Raw genomic sequence first — 21,178 nt, 5'->3', positions numbered from 1 at the left:
AAAGATGAGTTGTCGTAATGAAAGTGGCACAAACTACAGAAAACAAACGAATGGTGACATATAAGTTCAGCTTATTTAGATGACTCAAAATTGGTTTGAAAGAATGTTACTATTGATTGTAATGGGATAAAATTGAAAGTTTATGATCAAACAAGTAAAAAATTTATTAAATATTACAGTTATAATAAAACTTAATGTCCTCTTGGGATCTTGAGATCATTTTCCTGTTGAAAATTAAGATTTGTATACTGGATTTTGAAACGTTGTAGTTGCATCCTTGTAGAGTGGATTTTCATTGGTGTGCCATTTCACTTTCTTCCTTTCATTCTCAAATCTAACGTATTCCCTCTTGTCATGTATGGTAGTAAATGCCTTCCATATGAGTAACATAGTAAGGCCAGCTAGGAAGATTGTACCAATAACTCCAAGGGCCCAAACTGAAGATTTAAATTAATTAATATCCTAACAAAAAACGATAAATAACTTAGAAATAATGAATAATGACTCATTGCGCATACCAAAAATAATTAAAAATAGTCACTATGTGACTAAAGTTACAAATAAATTCAAATTAAGTAAACTAGGTTATAGCGTTAGAATTTACCAAAAAACTAGCAGTTATGGGTTTGAATACCACTTGTGCTTGGATTTTGACTTTTATAGCTTCCAGTTCAATTTTTTATACTACCATATCGAACCCTTTTTTAAAATTTTTGCAAAGATTATAAATTTTAGAAAAATCATGAGAAAAGCACGCTACTAAATTCAAACACCCTCACCTAAAATGCTTGGTGGACAGGATTTCTTTTTCAAAACTTCTATGATGATATTTTGGTCTTTATCGTAGCGATATCTATGTACAGTGGTACATCTGTGGTCATCTATAGTACGACATAATTTGTATTTTTGATCCCCCGTTATTGGAGAGAGCTCGTCTACTTCTTCGATATAGTATTCGGTGCAATTCAAACTGCACATTTTTTTTAATGGTCCACTTTTGAAAACTATACATTCCACACAATTCTTGATATCTTCGCATCTGTAAAATAAGAGAATTAACTTAATTGAGTTACTTGTCATTTTATTTATAACCCATTATTATTTGGCGAGGCGTTCTCGAGTTTGGATCTCCGCCAAATACAACTTCCATCTCATCTCCATAGCAGAGCATAATTACTCTGCCATAGAACGGCTGAGTTTATATCCCCAAGGGGGGCTGAATTGGAGAAAGGTGCGTAGCCCACGATGCCATCTCTCAGAGAAGCATAGAGTCACTACACACTCTCCTATCAGTACCAACGATGCCTCAGGAGGAGGAGAAACGAAGGGGGGCTGTGAGTCGTCGCTTGTGTTCGGTCAACATGCTAGGAGCCGTGTTATATGCATGTTATGTATAGGTAGTTATCTTTATGTGCTATCTAGTGAATAGAGTCTCACATTCTCAGTAATGCTATGACAGGAACCATTGAATGCTAAACTGATGATTCCGTCAGTGATCCCAAGATGAAACACTGCATTCCCTGCTAATAGGTGAAGAAGGCTTCGCCAAAATTTCAGTAATAATAATAGAGAGTTGACGAACGAGCACGAAAAACATTAAAATCCGTTCATGGCATTCTTCAATTAATTTATTCCATATCTGATAGGTATTCTTCAATCATGTTGAGAATTATCATGAGGTTAGCAAATTGTCTGTCTTCTTCACGGGTCGTGGTATTGGAACTAATTTAATAGTTTACACTGAGTTTATCTCGCCAGCGTTGGATTACCAGTTTCGAGTGGATCGATTTCAGTAAGGTTTTCGATAGGGTTCATCACAATTTACTTTTGTCTAAGCTTGCTGGGGTCGGTGTGCATGGGGATCTCCTTAGATGGTTCTCTTCCTATATTTATTAACTAACGCAGCTAGTTAGTGTCAGGATTCAGGTCGGCTCCTTTTGTTGTTACATCTGGGGTACCCCAGGGACCTAATTTGGGACCCGTTCGATTTTTAATATTCCTGAACGATATAGGAAGCTGTTTCGGATTTGTACACTTCCTTCTTTACGCAGATGATTTAAAGATGTTCAAAGAGATAAGACTAGTAAGAGATTGTGTAGAAGTTCAGAAAGATCTTGATGCGTTCTCAGATTATTGTAGACGAAATGAATTAGATCTGAATATAAATAAATGTTCATGCTTGGCATTCTCTAGAAGCCGTACAGATATTGGGTTTCAGTATCGATTGGTCGGTTGTGAGGTGAAGAAGGTGGATCAGATTAAAGATTTGGGGGTGATTTTCGACTCAAAACTGTCATTTGATGCTCACATTGATACTCTCATTGCTTCTGCCGGTAGGTCTTTGGGTTTCCTTTGCAGGATTTGTAGGGATTTTAACAACGAGTCAGCTATGAAAGCAATATATTTTACTTTTATACACAGCAGAATCAATTTTGCCAGTATTATATGAAATCCTTATTATATTGTGCATAAGCAAAGGTAAGAGAGATTGCAAAATAGATTTATTAGATTCTTACATTACAAAATGACTGGTATTTACATCACTACAGTTATAAACCAAATAAGATGTCATTATCATATGGAACCATTAGAGCACCGAAGGATAAAATAGGATCTGATTTTCTTCTTCAAGACCGTGAATAACTTTTATGATTCATCCGACTTGATTTCCATGGTACTTTATGATATTCCTACGAGAACGTTTAGAAATAAAAAATTACTTGTTTACAGTGGATTCAATACGAATCTTGGTAAGAATTCGCCTATCGTGAGAATGTGTAGTTTATTTAATCAATATTGTAATGATTTAGACCCATTTAATGTAAATTTGAAATCATTTAAGCGGAGTATCAGAGGAATTTTATTTCAATGATTTGTTGTTTCATGTTATGTTGCCACTTATGTACACTATAGGATAGGATGTTGTTAAAATAGTTTCTTATGTATCACAGGATATTTTTCTGGGAGTATTCCTGTTTGTATCCTGAAACTGAATAAATAAATAAATGATTAATGCCACTTACCTATCTCTGCATGTAGGACATTCTTCACAATATTTTCCGGTATAGTCAGTAATGCATTCACATTTGCCGCAGCTGCAGATGCCGTTACCAGAGCACACTGCGCTATCCCCTTCTCGAATGCAGGTGGCGTTCCTTTCGAGACAACTACAAGATGTCCCGCCCCATCCTGCTTTACACTGACAGACCCCACAGGAACAATCACCATTGCCGGCACAAAGCAATCCGCCATCCCATTCGCAAGAAGAGTTGCTGCATTGGCAGAATTTTCCACTTATCATCTCGTTTTCATTCGAACTCTTGAAACATTCACAAACTCCACATTTGCAGCGACCAAGGCCGGAGCATACCTGTACATGATAATTAATTGTTGTTACTACTGTTTCTTTTATTATATTTTATTGGTAAATATGCTGAAAATATGAAAAGTGGTAAAATCTATTTTTCGTCCACAGAAATCATAAAATTCTTTGTAGAGGACAATATTCTTACATCTTTAACTACTTTCGACTCATTAGAGCCTTATGTCACATGTCTTGAAAAGCAGGTATGCTTTTCAAGACATGTGACATAAGGCTCTAATAATCTAGGTATAGATTATGATTTAATTAGGGAGGTTCCGTTTCACTTCAACCTAATTGTCTATCGTCAGAGTTAATCCCCAAAAATTGATGGAATGCTTGCACGGAAATAATACAATTGACATCAGAATGATACAAATTTTGTACTGGAATCAAGAAACATTTCTGGGTACCCAGATGGGTGGTATCAACTGAGGTCATAAATATCGAGAAAATTCTCAGACAGCTTGTTCTTACTCCATTATTGTTTAACTTGTATTACGAAGAATCATCGTACCAATACACAAGAAGGGAACCATGAAAGACTTTGGAAATTATAGACCCATAAATCTATTAACATGCTTGCCAAAATAATCGAAACAATCCTTGCAAACCGTTTATTAAAGTTCTTCAACAAGCACAACATTTTCAACACATCAGAAGTTCCCATAGTACTTCTCCTCGATCAAAGAAAGGGTTGTTGTAGAAGTTGGAGGCATATGGAGTAAAAAACAATCAAGTTAGTTAGGTTAATTAGGAATTATCTAACAGATCGCAAGACTATTCACCTAGCTCTGATGATATTTTGGTGAATATATAGGAGTGTCCCAAGGTAGGGTTCTTCAAGATTTTTTCTGGAGATGTTTTCAGTGAGCATCGAATTTAGGACATCCTGTACGTGATATACCCTGGGAATCCCAAGTAAAATACTTTGGAGTCATAAAAAACTCGCATTCAACCAGCACATTGACTATGCCTTCCGAAAGGGTAAAACGGTGCCAAATTGTCTTCGCTGCTATCTGATCGCGGCAACATGTTATTCTAAGACTAGCTTATCTTGTCAAAACTAATGTCAGTCCCACTGTAACTCATTTCTTTGTTCGTAATACCCAACTCCATCGCGAAGCGAACCTATCACCCTTGAGGAAATTTCTTCAAGAAATCACACTCAAAACTCTTTGGAAGGCCATAAAACATCTCAACTGATTAGTCAGAGAATCTCTCGAGTACAACGAATCTTCCACCAGATACAAGCGTCCAAAGCTTGTATTTCAAATCAACTCTTTCGATGACCATCAGTGAATGGTGCATGATCTCACTCAATCTTCCTAAAAGGCTTGTACAGGCAATGTATCTTTTCTACGATCTTCCGACAGGTGACAGGCAATCATAGTTTCCGCCATTTAACTTCGTTCAGATTGGGATAAGGAAACGTTAATTAAAATTCAATGCCGTCAATAAAATCTTTCTGTAGGAGCCTATAATGCCTTCCTGCACATGTTTAAACACACTTTTCGACATTTTATATAAGGTAATTCGTCTACGGGGATTCCCCCTGCTTGAAAAAAAACAAACTGAAAAACAAATGAATAAACAAACCAACACCCATTCGGATTCCTTATATAGGGTGTTCTTAAATAGGAGGTTTGCAAATGTTTTGTTTTTAAGGTACAGGGCGTTAAATCTTGATGTTTTTCAAGTTTTTTTTGTCATAGCACATTCCCTCAGTGTTGAATCCAGGGGGCTCCCGGGGAGGTATTACCCCCCAGAGCATGATTGATACCGCCCGAAGAAAAAAAAATATCTTCCAAAATCAAAATTGTTGAAATTCTCCCCGGTAAAATTTTCTGGATTCAACACTGTGTTCGTTCACTCCACAAGATATTTAACTTAAATTAGGCGTAGATATTCCAATTTGAAGTTTTCATCATATGATATGCTAATATTGAATGCAAATCTACAGGGTGATATTTTTTCTGGAGCAGTGCCCGCTTCCTTCCTCCAGAACTTTTTTGGTGGACCACTAGTAGTTTAGAAAAATGTAAAAAGAAACTTTGGTCCAATATACAGGGTGGCCATTTGAAAACGAAACAGACGAGATTACAGACGAAATGAAGTTTTTCGATAGAAATGCTCGGACAGGTCGATTTCTGTTTCGAGGGGGACAACTTAAGATGTAGGTTACGGACGCATAGCGCTTCAACCCTTTCTGCTACAACCCCCACCCCCAATTTTTGAATAGGGAAGATGGGGTGAGTGATACCTCATTTGAAAGGTATTTTTATACTGATTTCAGCACAGTAATTGTTTTTTCATTTTATGCATTAGTTCTCGAAATATTCATGCGTTAGTTAGTTAGGAAGGAAGCCACAGTCATGGTTGTTTTGAAGCTCAAAATGTCGATTTTTCACAAAACACTACAAGTGCCATGAAAACACTACTTAATTTCAAATACTTAGTTAAGAATATTTCGAGAACTAATGCATAAAATGAAAAAACAATTACTGTGCTGAAATCAGTATAAAAATACCTTTCAAATGAGGTATCTGCACTCACCCCATCTTCCCTATTCAAAATTTGGGGGTGAGGGTTGTAGTAGCAAGGGTTGAAGCGCTATGCGTCCGCAACCTACATCTTAAGTTGTCCCCCTCGAAACAGAAATCGACCTGTCCGAGCATTTCTATCGAAAAACTTTATTTCGTCTGTAATCTCGTCTGTTTCGTTGTATACAATTCTCTATTAATCCATAGGAAAATCCAAATACAGTTAGTAACCAGTGATAAATGAAATAATTATAAGCTTTGATACTTATTTACCCAGTCTGACCCTGGTCATACAGCCAGGGGTATCTGCTGACATGGGAGTACCGTAATGTCATAAGCATGCCATTGTGGTATTGAAGGAAATGAAAAAGCCGAAGAACTTGCGAGAAGGCCATCAACGTTAACGCCTGTTTATCCTGAGCTTTTCTGTGGACTTGGAAAAGACCAAGGCAGCGCTCCAACAATGGGAGTGGAACAATAGAAAATCCCTCTGGAGGAACACTCCAGGTTTTGCTCAGGCAAATGAGTTTATGGTGCATTCACCGAACTATAAGTACCAGGAAGCTTTTGAAGCTACCACGCCATCACGGGCTGAGCTTCGGGTAATGGTGGGACTGCTGACAGGATATGTCGGTGCAAATACTTTTTGTACCGCATGTATAAGTCTGCAGATGAGATTTGATGGCTCTGTCGAAAGGAGGTAGAAACAGCCGAACACTTAGTGCGCAAAAATGTCCAGGCTGACTGGCATAAAAACCACTCAAATGGGGAAATCAGTTCTGGATACTCACGAAGTAACAGCCTAGGTTCTTAAGGATGTGGTCGGTTTCGTTAAGAGTATCGACGGCCTCCCTGGGTTCTTATAAATAGGTAGGGTTAAGAACAGCATACCAAGTTGGTAGTAGTTCCTGGAATGCTAACATAGCCGCAACGAATTCGATTTAGTAAAATAATAATACCCAATCTGTAGCGAAGATTATTAAAGATTCGATAACCTGTTATAATCATCACAAAAAGTAGGACAACAAGAAACACCCTGTATCTCGAAAACAAAGCGTTTGCGGACCTATGTTTATAAGATTTTGCTTCCAAGGAATCTCTCATTTTCCTTTTAGGAACCCTTGTATTAATAGATATGGATTCAATACAAATTTTTGTGTTAGTTCCACAAATTGATGGCTGAAAAAAAATTAAAAATTTGATATGGATCAAAAAAAATCTTACCGAAGCGCCAGGTCTTTCTATGCAATTGGTCTCGTTGTAGGAATTTGCTTGTTCTCCATCGCATTCGCAGTGGGTTCCGTATCTGCCAGGGGCACAAGCACATACTCCGCATGTTAGATCTCCAGCGTTGGAACATTTATTAGACTTCTCGATGAAATGAGGAGACTCCCGTTTTTCACAATCGCATCCACAAATCAAGTCAATTTCGATCGTTAAGTTTTCATCTATACCATCGGGTTTCAGCATAATCGATATCGGTTCTCCTTTGTAACCAGTGCAGGTCAATGGTTTGATCGTAGCAGTGAAATTGATTATCTCCCCCACATGAATATCTGAGCAGCCATTAATTTTTGGTGTTGTACAATTCGAACTTAATTGTACTTCGATATTGTCCGTGGAGTTGACATCTATGATAACTGAATCTACTATTTTCTGTAAGATGATAAAAAATACCTACTGTTAATTCTAATGATATCGAAAGACATATGTATATACGATAAAGATGTCGAAGATGAAGCACTTAGGCAATTTTTGTTACGACGCCCAATAAATCATGGTTTTGTTACACCATGTTATTGTTTATAACAGTATGCTCTCAGTAATGGGTGTTTTTTTCGAGGTATATAACTTTAAGTTGGCATTACTGTTCAAGATGGCGACCGATTTAACAGCTGTCAAGTGATTTATTTTCAGTTTGGTTTGGCAATTCATCATAAATAGACTCACGCCTGAACAACGCTTGCAAATAGTGCAATTTCATTTCGAAAATAATGGTTCTGTGCGGAATACGTATCGCGCACTACGTCCATTTTATCGTCGACAAAATCGTCCATCAGAGCAGTTAATTCGATTAACCATGGAACGTTTTCGCACCACGTTTACTCTTATTGATAACTCGCATCCCCAGAGACGCCATACGGTGCGTACAGAAGAAGCTCTTGCTGCTGTAGAGCGTAGCATTGAGGAAGACCCGAATGAGTCTATCCGCCATCGAGTACAGGAATTGGATCTGTGTCCATCCACTTTATGGAAGATTTTGCGGAATGATCTTGGTTTGCGTGCTTACAAAATCCAACTCGTGCAAGAATTGAAGCCAAACGATCATCAAGTAAGGCGTAGATTCGACGAATGGGCCCAAAATGAGTTTGCCGTTGTTCCCGATTTTCATAAGCGAATTTTGTTTAGCGATGAAGCACACTTCTGGTTGAATGGCTACGTCAACAAACAAAACTGCCGCATTTGGAGTGAAGCTAATCCTCAAGTGTATGTCGAAACACCGTTACATCCAGAAAAACTGACTGTTTGGTGCGCTTTATGGACTGGTGGAATCATTGGTCCGTACTTCTTCAAAAACGATGATGGCCAGAACGTTACAGTCAATGGTGAACGGTATAGAGCCATGATTATTAACTTTTTCATTCCTGAATTGAACAACCATGATGTCCAGGAGTTGTGGTTCCAACAAGACGGCGCAACATGTCACACAGCTCGTGCCACAATCGATTTATTGAAAGACACGCTTGGTGAACGCCTAATTTCACGTTTTGGACCTGTGAATTGGCCTCCAGGATCTTGTGATTTAACACCGCTAGACTACTTTCTGTGGGGCTATGTAAAGTCATTGGTCTATGCGGATAAGCCACAAACCCTTGACCATTTAGAAGACAACATTCGCCGTGTTATTGCCGATATACGGCCACAAATGTTGGAAAAAGCCATCGAAAATTGGACGTCCAGATTGGACTACATCCGAGCCAGCCGTGGCGGTCATATTCCAGAAATCATATTTAAAATGTAATGCCACAAGATTATCTTGCGGATAAATAAAATTCTTATCAATCGAATAATCCATCGTTGTTTTATTGCAATTTAAAGTTCTATAGCTCTGAAAAAAACACCCTCTATTCATTTTGTAGCGCCTCTTTGCCTTCCCGATAGATGGCGTCGTGGTCTGCGCATCTCTCGGAAGATCGGAACCGCTTGAGATATAAAACCGACCGATATAAACGGTGCATATTTGACCGAAATCGGATCGTTTTAACTATGGTAATTAATGCCTTATTTTTCATGCGAAAATAATGGATTTCTTTTCACTACATCTTATACTTACATTGTAATTGTCCAAAACTAATTTTATCACATTGTCCGAATTACCTTCCAACGCCCCAATATACGAATTTTCTATGTTTTTACTCAAGTCTTCGTATGTTTTTAAGATATTTTTGGAATATTTTGTTTTGACTATCGCAAATATTAGATTGATATTGTTCTTTTTAGCTATGTAATTGAGGTGGGATACAGAAGGATAGTCATAATCGAGATAAGAGTCATATTGATCATGAGACATGTGACATTTCCCATCATTCGGCTCAACCACGCCAATTAATTTTCCATCACCTGCAAATATAAATTGGTTTATTGAAAAATAAATTCCCTAGACGGTCAACTTTACATCGATCAAAATCTATTGAAAGGTTTTATTGATCGTTTATAGCTTTTCTAATATACTTTTTCAATATACATATTTACTTTATTTGTTCAGTATTTCTAGTCACAATTCGAATTAATTTAACAAATGCGACTTTTCTTTTTGACTAATAACTCCAAGAGAATGGATTACGTTTGTATAAAAAAATTAAATATGAAAAATTAATCATATAATTCGGAAATTGAACTGAATGTTGAAGTGATTAATAAAAATCAATCATTTTAAATATTCAGTTTTCTTTCAGATATTCCAAGGATACATTCTCAATATCGAATTCAAAATAATAATAAATATTCAACAAAGCGAGCTGTGTCAATCTTTCATTTCCCATTATACTTCTTAAATACGTTTTCAGTCTCTTGAGGGTAGACATTATTGTATAAAAACATTTTTCCTGGCGTTGCCGTCCATACTGCTAATGTAGAAAATATTTTGCGTAATATATAGGGTTAGAACTATTTAGAGGGACACTACAGGGATATTGAAAACCGTTATAAATATAGGGTGGCTTAAATTACAAATAAGTTGCGTTATTCAGGGATGAGTGCGTTGGTGTGAACATATCCAAAATATCTCCAATGGTTCCCGACATATTAAAAAGAATGAGCAATAATTTCCAACTTATTAAGCTATTGAAAATAAAATGTGTACGCTTGTTGTGATATGATCCTCAAAATTTTTTAATTCAAATAAATTTCAATGAAAATTGCGCACTAGCCTTCAAGACGTTGTTCCACAACTACTGAGTTTGATCGATATTTTCGAATAATTTACCTCTATACTTACCAGCTATATGAAAACTTGCATCTGTAGAGAAAACCAAAAGATGTCTAGCTTGATCTCTCCAGCCAATTTGTTTTTTACACACGATTGCTTGCATGATAGCATCAAAACCTCCTTCAGGTGAGTCCATATTCCCCGAAATCTTGGCTCTTGATACTTCGTGTGAGAATTTTTCATAATTGCCATCCAAACTCATATGGTTTTTGAAACTGTACGGTGATACACAATAAATAACTTCGTTTTTCTTAATTAATCTACATGGAGATTTTAGTCTGAAATACAAAACAGTATTCTTAGGAATTGTTTATTACTGAGCTTCACCAATACTGGATCGGAGCAGCATAGTGAAAAATAGTTAATGTCAGAGCCTTCTCTAGTCAAACTGCAGTCTTAGGCAGAAACTCAATTTGCAGCCCTAACAGAAGTCAAATAAATTATTATTGTGTGAAAAAATTCAGGAATTTTGATAATATCATAGAGGAAATATTCACTAACAAAAAAATCAACAATTTCAAACCTGTAAAAAGAATTATATTCATTCTAGGATTGGAGAAAAAAATCTTTGTCCTTTCTCTTCATATAACTCGCATTATCAATCACTATTCTCTCATATTTTTGAATGGTACAGGATTTTTTTTTATTTCACTGACTTTTTCAAAATCACTCCCAACCGTTTTTCTCAAAAGAACAAATTCCAAAAAGTACTCCTTTTGTTTTTTCGTCATTATTCACAAAATTATTGGTTTTATATCTTGTGTATATCTACAAATCTATTCGATCTATTGCCATCTATTCTACGTGACTTACATAGTAGGTGTAGGTACCTGTTACCTGTTATCTTCTTAAAAAATAAAAAATTATAAAGCTTACTTCCATATACTTGATTTGAAATCATCAAATCCAAAAGCTGATTGAAAAAATAAGAATATGATAGCACTTTGCATATAAATCAAATCAAGTTTATTCACACACATATATACATTTTCCAATATTTTGAAATAATAAATGAGGCGGAGACATCTAGGCAGCATAATTCCTGTTTTTTATCCCCCGAGAAAAAGAGCAATTAAATCAAAGGGAAAATCTATTATTACTATCCGACTTATATTTATAAAAATAATTATGAACATAATGAGGCCGTGAAAGATGAGGGAAGCAACGAAACTAGCGGCGGCACGTAACGAAAAAAATTTTTCTTGAGCGAAAAATATCATTAAAGAGGCATTTACTATCAAGGATCAGTAAAATGAGAAAACAAAAGGAGCTTTAACTCAGATTCCAATACCTCATCTTGTATTATCGTCATGTTTGAGGTACCTTCTCAACTTAACCTTGAATTTTTTATTATTGGCAATACGCTCTATTAGTGTGACGTCACTCACCGCCATTTTTGGTTTCTTCTGTTTGTGTTCGGAATCCAAACAAATAAATTGTCATTCAAATTAACACGGTGTCGTTGAAGGAATTGGCTTATTTTCATAAATAAGAGTATTTGAGCAACGATTTCAGTATTAATTGATAGACAGAAGGAACGAGGTTAATACCAGTAAGTTTGAATCCTGTATCATTCCCCAGATTTTGTAAAAAGCCTGGTTTATTAGTTGAACTTACTGGTAATAACCTCGTTCCTTCTGTCTATCAATTAATAGTAAAATCGTTCCTTAAATAATCTTATTTATCAAAATAAGATGACAATTTGTTTGTTTAGATTCCGAACACTGACAGGAGAACTAAAATGGCGGTGTGTGACGTCATCACTAATAGAGCGTATTTCTCTTGAACAGGTAGGCAGCAAATTATATAACTTTGGTTCTAGGAAGAACACTGATTTCAAAAATCGATCTTACCTTGAGAAGCTATGCCTCCTCGTACATTTGCAGAGTTGGATATAATTTTTTTTCCATATAATTTTTAATATTGTATTTTGTGCAACCAGGGCCGCCGCCAGGAGCGGCATACCGGACATTTTGCCGGGGCGCCAAATTGTAGGGGCGCAAAGTTAGTTAATAAAACAAGACATACTTTTTACCATGAAAATGTTTCCTTATTGGAATAACCACTCTTTGTATTAATATGAAAAATTGCCAAGCGCCAGTTTTATTGAAATCGAATAGGCGCTCTCAATTGAATATGAATTTAAGATCTTCGTCTTCTTTTTACTATAGAGCGTCGTACATGACAAGGTGGTTTCAAGTCCAAAAAAACGATTTAATATGAAATTGAAAAGATGCCTGAGATGAATAACAGGGGCTCCTTCTAAGAAAATTCAGATAAATCAGACAAAGCAGGGCAGCGAAATTTTTTTTTTGCCGGGGCGGCCCTGTCTGCAACTTGAGGGATTCAATATTGAATCAAAGGTACCCCCCAGGGCTAGAACGCAATAGCTAATAGAATGAATTCTATGAGGGAATTGTAAATAATAATAAGGTTTTTTTCGTAAGAATATCTCTTAGCATGTAAAAAAAAAGCAGGAAAAAATTTGGGCCCAAGACAGTTCCCTGAGGTATACCAGCACTGATCCATCAAAATACATCTAACGATCAGAAAATAGTATAATTGATTGTGGTATGAAATGAAAACACTTCTTATATTTCTTTAGAATGATGCAAATGGTGAAATGGAATCATTTCTCCAATATATCTCCAACGTTTCGATTGAAGATTTGAAAATAAAAATTATTCCTGAAACATCAAGGAGCCTCCCCAAAAATGAAATAAAAGTCGGCAAAGTTCATCAAAGAGAACGCCGACGAGCCTGTTAAGGACATGAGTTTTATCGTCAATGACTAGTTAAAAAGTAGGTACTATTTGGAAGATTTCTCTTCATCTGAGATTTGTATGAGTAAATGAGTATATGCTGTTTTTGACTGAACAACATTCTCATTCGATACTTTGAATTTCTATTCATGAGATTTATGTTGCCTACCCCTACGGCCCTGAATATATAAGATGTATACAAATAGAATATAAAAGGTATATAAAATTGAAAAATTATCACTAAATTGCTTTGAATGACTTTGGAGTATTTTTTCGCCTACCTTGTGTGATATAATAAAACGGTTAATCAATATAACTTACTTTTGTGGTAATGTATTGACAAACGGCGACTGTACTTTATCTACAAAACTGCCGAAACCAATCCTGAAGTTATTTGTTATATTCCTCATGGTGAGTGCCAATTCGCTTCCCAAGTTACCAAGTTTTTCCCTATGAGTTTCCATTGATGCTGACAAATCCATTATATAATACAAATCTACGGGATATTCTTCTGATTGGGCGAATTGGAAATTTATTTTTTTCTCTTCTCCGAGTCTCATTGTCAACTTAACCTTTTGGGGTGTAACCTGAACATGACCACCCTGTTTACTTTGTAGTGGCTTTTGAGAAGTGATTTCTTCAGTAGAAGGAGGATCCACTAAGTTTTCAGGATCGCAAATACTGTAAATCAAGCTTTCCCTCGGATAACAGTGTATGAGATCGTTTTTATGTGTTTTTCTCGATATATTCTGAAAAATTAGACATAATTAAAAGGTAAAGGTACAAATTACGCAGTGATTATTTTATTTATAATTTTTTTGATTCGGTTGGAAAAACCAACTTCCTGAAGTTCCTCAAGTTTTGGATAGGTTATTAATTTAAAAATTTCATAACTGCTACTAGATCATTGGTGTGAATTGCATATGTGGTTATTCGTGTTTTGCACCTATGACTTGAATTTTGTTTTGATAATTAGGCAATAGGTAAGAAATATCTCATTAATTTTAGTTTTGGTAGTTTTCAAAATCACAGCATGAAAGCATAATTTAACCTAAAAAAACCTTATACAGTCATTTGAATTGTTCATTGTTATTTCGCAAAGTGATTTTAATCTAATAACGAATATATTAGGTGTACAACTTTGTTGTAGTGGTAAGTGGTAGTCGAAATAAATAGATCGTAGATGTCATACAATAAGATTAGGTATTTGTAAACATAACGCCATCGAAATATTAGTCGGTTTGTGTCATCGAGTTATTCTCGATTAAACATGTCAGCTCACGAGCCAAATTCTCGTCATTTGAGGGAGGTTTTAAATTTCTGATTCAATATGAGGAAATCTCTCTAATACCTATGGTGAGGCCGCTATTTGTGGAAGAACACGCCGAAAGTGGTTTCAACGTCTCAAGAACGGTGATTTTGACGTCGAAGGCAAGAATGGCAGTGGAAGAGGGAAGGTTTTTGAAGATGCAGAATTGGAGACACTACTTCATCAAGACTCGTATCCAAGGCAACAAGAATTGGCAGGACCATTGGGAGTGACGCAACAAGCCATATCAAAACGCCTGAAAATCATGGAAATTATTCAGAAACAAGGAAATTGGGTACCGTACAAATTGAAGCCGAGTGATGTTGAATGGCGTTTGTTTGCTTGTGAACATCGCAGAAAATCATGGGGATATCTCGGTCATGTTTCCACGTCGACAGCCAAACCGAATATTCACGGTTCCAAGGTCATGCTCGGTATTTGGCGGGAGCAGCTCGACTTAATGTATTATGAGTTGTTAAAACCGACTGAAACAATCACAGGTGATCATTATCGAACGCAATTAATGCGTTTGAGTCGAGCATTGAAAGACAAATGTCTGCAATACAACGAGAGACATGATAAAGTGATTTTACAGCATGACAATGCTCGCCCCCATGTTGCGAAAGTGGTCAAGACACACTTGGAAATGTTGAAACCTCAGACTATCACTTTTTTCGATCAATGGCACACGGCCTGGCTGACCAGCACTTTCTGTCCTATGAAGAAGTAACAAATTGGATCGATTCGAGGATCGCTTCAAAAGATGATCAGTTTTTCAACTCGGAATTCGTACGCTGCTCGAAAGATAAGAGAGTTTTTCACAATAAAGCCTAGAATTTCGGAAAAAAACGGCGGAAACAAAGTTGTACGCCTATGTACAATAACAAACATCATTGATAAAGAAGAAATTTCACGAACAGCTCTTGTGAATTAGACATTCGCATAATTCTCACTTTAAAACTGGGTTTTCGTCAGTTTTTGTGGCACAGAATAGTTATTTATAATACAAGTGCAGAAGGCATTGATATTCTTCCACGAGTTCAAAATTCAAAAACGAGCCACGAAGTGGCGAGTTTTGGAATGAACGAGTGGTAGAATGAGCCTTCTGTACGAGTATTATACATTATTTTCTCTAATTCATTGCATTTTCATTGAAATTAATGAAATATTTCCATAAATATATTTTAGTGATTTTTGCATTGAAAAATGTTGGTTGGCAGAACTGATTTCTTTAAGGCAAATTGATGAATTGACAGATAAAGCCGTGGCGGAAAGTTCGGAGTACCAACATAGAATAATAAAATATAACCATGAAAACTGTGCGTTTCTGATATATTCTCGCACGATTTTGTTCTACAAGATGTGGAAGAATGAACGGAATAACCACAGAATTAGAGAAAAGATTAATACGTCTCATTTTTAGTTTGAACTAAGATCTCTAAAAACATGGTGAATGCACTCGTCAATTTTTGAATGGAATGACATTCGACGAAATCGAAAATATTAGTTTTATTTCTTGGCGGCGCCGCAATGTCATACCTTTCATTTCGATCTTTTTTCCTTTGATTTTGACAGGAAACATCAATTAAAACCCGACCCTAGCCAATCAGAAGCTCAAACTAATATTCTCAAAATTGGCAAAACAAAAGCTAATTTATTTTATTTATTTTATTTAATATATACAATGTTCTACAGGTTTAAACCCAACTACAGAACAAGGAACATATGAAAAATAAAGTATACACTAATATTACATATTCTGAGAAAAAAAAACGATAACAAAAATGCTCAGTCAGTCAAAATAATGTGATCTGATATTTAAAATGGAACAATTAAAAATATCCAAGTGAGAACTTATAGTATTACAGGCATCACACAAATTATAAAGAGGTGAATACTTCAATGTATTCGTTCGAGGTGTCGGCATATAAAATGTATTTCTAACTCTAGAGGCTGGTCTTGGAATAGCAAAATTTAGTTTTTCGAGAATGCAAGGATCTTTAATGACACCGTTTATTATTTTGTGAGTAAATACAACTGAATGACATTCTCGTCGACATTTCAAACTATTCATGCAGTGTCTGCTCAAAAGCAGGTTCTGAGGAAAACCGATAGGCGGGTAGACACCATCTGCTCTATATGAAAAAAGTTTTAGACAACGCCGCTGCACAGACTCAACTCTCTCAATATGGACCTGGTAGCAAGGAGACCATATTATAGACGCGTATTCTAATTTTGATCTGACAAATGTATAATAAAGGGTCTTTAATGTGACTGTGTCAGAAAAATCGCGAGAGATTCGCGCTATGAGCCCGTACATCCCATTCGCAGCAGACAAGGTAGCATCAATGTGTGGCACAAACGAAAGTCTGGAATCAAAATTCACTCCTAAATCAGTTAACACCGATGGACGCTGGAGAACTTTGGAAGCTATTGTGTAATCAAAACGAATAGTATTTTTATTTTGCGTAAATGACATAACATTACACTTCTCAGCGTTCAAAGGTAACCTGTTTCTTCTACACCACTCTTCAACGCGTTGCAAATTAGAGGCGAGTCGCAAGCAGTCCGATACATTGCTTACCTCCAGGTATATTTTGAAATCATCAGCATATAACAAACAGTCGACATCAACTACCTCCGCCAAATCATTAATGAATATTATGAAAAGGAGTGGCCCAAGGTTACTTCCTTGAGGAACTCCAGAAGTACTGGAGAACACTGTAGACCTAACTCCATTGAACTCGACATATTGCTGCCTATTGGACAAGTAGGACTTGAAAAGACCAATGAGAGCCGAGGAAAGGCCAAATTGAGACAACTTCCTCAACAATATTCCATGGTCAAGCAGATCAAAAGCCTTTGAAAAATCAGTATATAATATATCTACTTGGGATTTTCTCTCAATGACTTCGGAAATAAACTGGGTTACGTTGAAGAGGTTGGTAACTGTCGAACGACCTTTAACAAAGCCATGCTGAAATGGAGTTATTAGATTGCAAACATGGGAATATAATCTATTATAAAGGAGAACTTCAAAGATCTTACTGCAATTACAGATTATCGATATTGGTCGGAAATTGGAAATATCAAATTTATTTCCCTTCTTATAAATTGGACGTACTTTGGAAAGCTTCCAGCAATCAGGAATCGTGCCAGTTCTCAAACAAATATTGAACAAAATAGTGAGTGGACAAGCTAAAACATATGCACAATCTCTAAAAACCAATGATGGGATACTATCGGGACCCATAGTCATTGTGGGTTTCATCCTCTTCAACGCCACGAGGACTTCACTCTCCTCGAAACAAGTAATATTTAGATTAATTACATTAGTATTATCAGTCACTTCAATGCTAGCTGTACAGGTAGAGTATGATTTCGCGAAAAAATCGGCAAAGCTATTGAGAATGTCTAATGGATTATTGAGTAACTGCCCACCATAAAACATTTGATTCGAAACAAGAGTTGAACCTCTTTTGCCATTGATAAATGACCAGAATTTTTTAGGGTTTTCTTTAATATTTTGTTCAGCTCTTTTCACAAAATTTTTGTAGGCCTTATCCACATCCGATTTGATTTTCGCTCTCGAACGGGTAAATTCCTCCCGAGCAATGACATTGTTATTTCTTTTAAATGAATTCCAATACTTAGCTTTCAAGCGAATCAACCGAATGATCTCTCTATTGAACCAGGGAGGATATCTGCGCTTGTTCTCGTAAGATCGAAGAGGCACACTACGATCGAATACGCTATGAATTGTATCATTAAAAAAAGCACAAGCCTCCTCTGCACTGTCAATGATCCCGAGAGGGCTCCAGTCTATACCTTCAATAAGATCATACATGAGGAAAAAATTCGCTTTACTGAAATCATACTGACGTTCATAAGAGGTGACAAAATTAGTTTTTAAATTATGGGCAATATTAAGCGAACAACTCACCCCCAAAGCGGGATGATGCTTATCCTCAACCACTAACGGATCAAGAGACCTCTCAACAAGGCACCTACCACCACTAAAAATAACCAAATCCAGTAGTCTACCATAATCATTGAAAACAAAATTATGTTGTGCTAAACTGACGATCTCTAAAAATTCCCGAAGACAAATTTCAGGTGTGCTACGTTGTAAAGTAGTGTTATTGATATCCGTAAAACATAGAGGAATGTTGAAGTCACCAACAATGAGAAGATTCACATTGTAAGTTAAGCGTATGGTCTCAAGAACTTCGAAGAGTGAGCGAAATCGGTCTATGGTCAAAGAAGGTGGCAAGTAAACATTCATCACATATAGAGAGGTCGAGTCCGTGATAATTTTGATCATGATTATATCGAACACTGAGAGACCGCAAGAAAAAAACTGACTTAAATCTATCTCCATTGATTCGAATGTCTTATCAACCGCAATGAGAACTCCACCACCTCTAGAGCAATTACATGCGATAAAATTTCTGTCAGAACGATATACCTCATAATGGCTAGGAAATAACTCATCATTCTTAATTGTGTTGTCTAACCAAGTTTTGTGTTAAAGCTACTATTGGATATTGACTGATAGATATGGAATTGAAAAACCGTGATGTCTTAGATCTCAAGCCTCGGGTGTTCTGATAATAGATGTTCAAAGTTTTACTAGTGCTGTGTTTAATATTTGAGGCATTGTCAGAAGGGTTAGAATCAGTGAAGTCACCCGAATGCTATGCTGGACCCAATAAATCATCCCTAAACTTTTTCAAAACCGCTTTATATGAGGTACATTTTTCTTTTTCCCAAACTGCATGATTCACTGAAACTACTGAATCAGATGCGCTAACCAACTTGACACAGTCCATTTGGACCATTTACGCTCTGAAGATTTACAATCTTCATGCATTTGGGCACAAAGTGGACAAGTTACAGGCTTTTTACATCCCTTTGAAGAATGGTGATATCCGTTACAGTTATATACAGTTATATAATCAGTCCATACACCAGGTTTTAAGACATCTTAGTTAGAACTATCGAGAATCATGTCGGCCTATATTTGTCGCCAATAAACTACTGTCACTCCCATGTATATACATATTCAAGTGTCTCATATACTCTAATAATGAGATTAATAGGAAAACTCTTGTTAGTTCGCATGATCATAGAACACGTAATTTACAGGTGCTTCTGGTTCCTAAACATCGGACTCACAGTTTTGAACGTTCTCCACTATATCATAGGGTATCAGATTGTTCAATAATTTGCCTTTCCATTTGAAATCTTTGAACAAACAAACATTCAAAAAATTAATTAAGGAGTTATTGCTGCAAAGGTGCTTCTATTCGGTGAAGGAATTTCTCTGTGATTCGTTAATCACTCATTAGAATAGTAATTGTTGTAAATAATATAATATTATCCTATACACATTATTAAGTGTCCTGAAGGATCAATAATTTATTATTATTATTGATATTCTCAGTTTTTCTTGAGCGACGCACACGGTTTAGATTCTTTACATCACTAACTTGTACCAACAGCTCAAAATTTTCCACCAGTTTCAATATTGCCGGTCGAGAAGATGCTTCACGAAGAAACGAAGTGCTTTTTTCTGTGTTGTTCAGATTGAACGATGAAAAACTGTTCCAAATATCTTTGATGCAAGTGATTAATTTTTTAATAATTTATAGCCCGGATTTTATTGCTGAAATCGTGACAATAATTTTAGTTTGATAGTTCTGCAATTATGGCTTCAACTCTAATTTCTAAATTACTTGAATTTCATCCTGTTTGTGAGTCATTATTAAAAGCGTTTGTAAATATTGCTTTTTTGGAGAATACTCGACCTCTTCAGTTGAAGTTATATAGGTCATTTTGGTATAATCAAAAACCCAGACTATAAAACATGTTAATCTCTACTCGAATAAGAGGATTATGCAGTTGATAACAATCGGTTCAGTATAAGACCACAAGCGACTATATAAACGAAGTATTAACTTTTCTTTCACTTACAGGTTTGATACACCACACACATCCTAAATGGCGTAAACACTCTGAACATTCTCCGTAAGACTCACAATCCGAATTTTTTCCTAGCACTTGACATCTTAATTGTTGGATTAGGAATCCACTGAGGAGGACAAGGCAGGACCATCTCATGAACCCAGACATTTTCTATTGAATTGGAAATTTAAAATGAAATCATTCTGTAACCGCCACAGGAAGTGATGATGATAAACGATTCGGGGAAACAAAAGCAAATAAAACATTCGAATCAACGATGATAGATAAATATGGACACTAGTACACGGGCTTATTTGTAAATTTGCTAAGTGCGCACAAGTCATACGGTAAATAGAGTATTCGCTCTTGCGATTAAACTACTTTCAGATGTAGCGATTATACTATAGTATATGCTCAAAAGCAGTTTCCAACTTCATTAGTCATTAGTCTTGTCGACATGATAAGAAGTGCGTTTTGGCATTTAATTTTCAAAGGTAATACCACGCGTGCTTTAAATTTTATCGAATATTTCCCTCCTGTCAAAATTTTTATGTAAATGGAGTGCAATTCCAAAATTGGCTGAAATAATGCATTGCTATTAGTTGAAATCACGAAAATATCAGATTTTGACATGTGAAAAAAATAATCAAAGGTAATATACAACTCGTTCTTCAAATTTTATTAGATAATTTTTTATTTTCATCACTCAAATTTCTTATTTGAGGCAAAAACATTCAAACAAACCGA

The 21,178-nt window shown here is 36.1% G+C and overlaps 1 protein-coding gene across 1 annotated transcript; it reads right to left on the bottom strand.

Moving 5' to 3' along the window:
* Nucleotides 1-146: 146 nt before the first annotated feature.
* Nucleotides 147-20,798, bottom strand: LOC123677665 (integrin beta-PS-like). The gene is made up of 8 exons (XM_045614327.1): nt 20,441-20,798; nt 13,477-13,904; nt 10,403-10,671; nt 9,239-9,525; nt 7,129-7,560; nt 3,024-3,370; nt 780-1,039; nt 147-437 (listed from the first exon to the last, which is right to left on the bottom strand). The coding sequence occupies exons 1-8, from the start codon at nt 20,597-20,599 to the stop codon at nt 235-237; spliced, it is 2,385 nt and encodes a 794-aa protein (XP_045470283.1). The 5' UTR covers nt 20,600-20,798; the 3' UTR covers nt 147-234.
* Nucleotides 20,799-21,178: the final 380 nt, after the last annotated feature.

The sequence above is a fragment of the Harmonia axyridis genome, chromosome 4 (assembly GCF_914767665.1).
Source record: "Harmonia axyridis chromosome 4, icHarAxyr1.1, whole genome shotgun sequence".
Lineage (NCBI taxonomy): Eukaryota > Metazoa > Arthropoda > Insecta > Coleoptera > Coccinellidae > Harmonia > Harmonia axyridis.
The sequence above is the reverse complement of the archived record's forward strand: the minus strand, read 5'-3'. Positions and strand labels throughout refer to the sequence as shown.

Excerpts from the sequence above, each read along its gene's own strand:
- LOC123677665 (XM_045614327.1), bottom strand. The coding sequence starts at position 20,599 with ATGTCTGGGTTCATGAGATGGTCCTGCCTTGTCCTCCTCAGTGGATTC. Across the intron at positions 3,371-7,128 it reads TAGAAAGACCTGGCGCTTCG|GTATGCTCCGGCCTTGGTCG; the intron begins GTAAGATTTTTT and ends TATCATGTACAG. Across the intron at positions 438-779 it reads CTGTCCACCAAGCATTTTAG|TTTGGGCCCTTGGAGTTATT; the intron begins GTGAGGGTGTTT and ends TTAAATCTTCAG.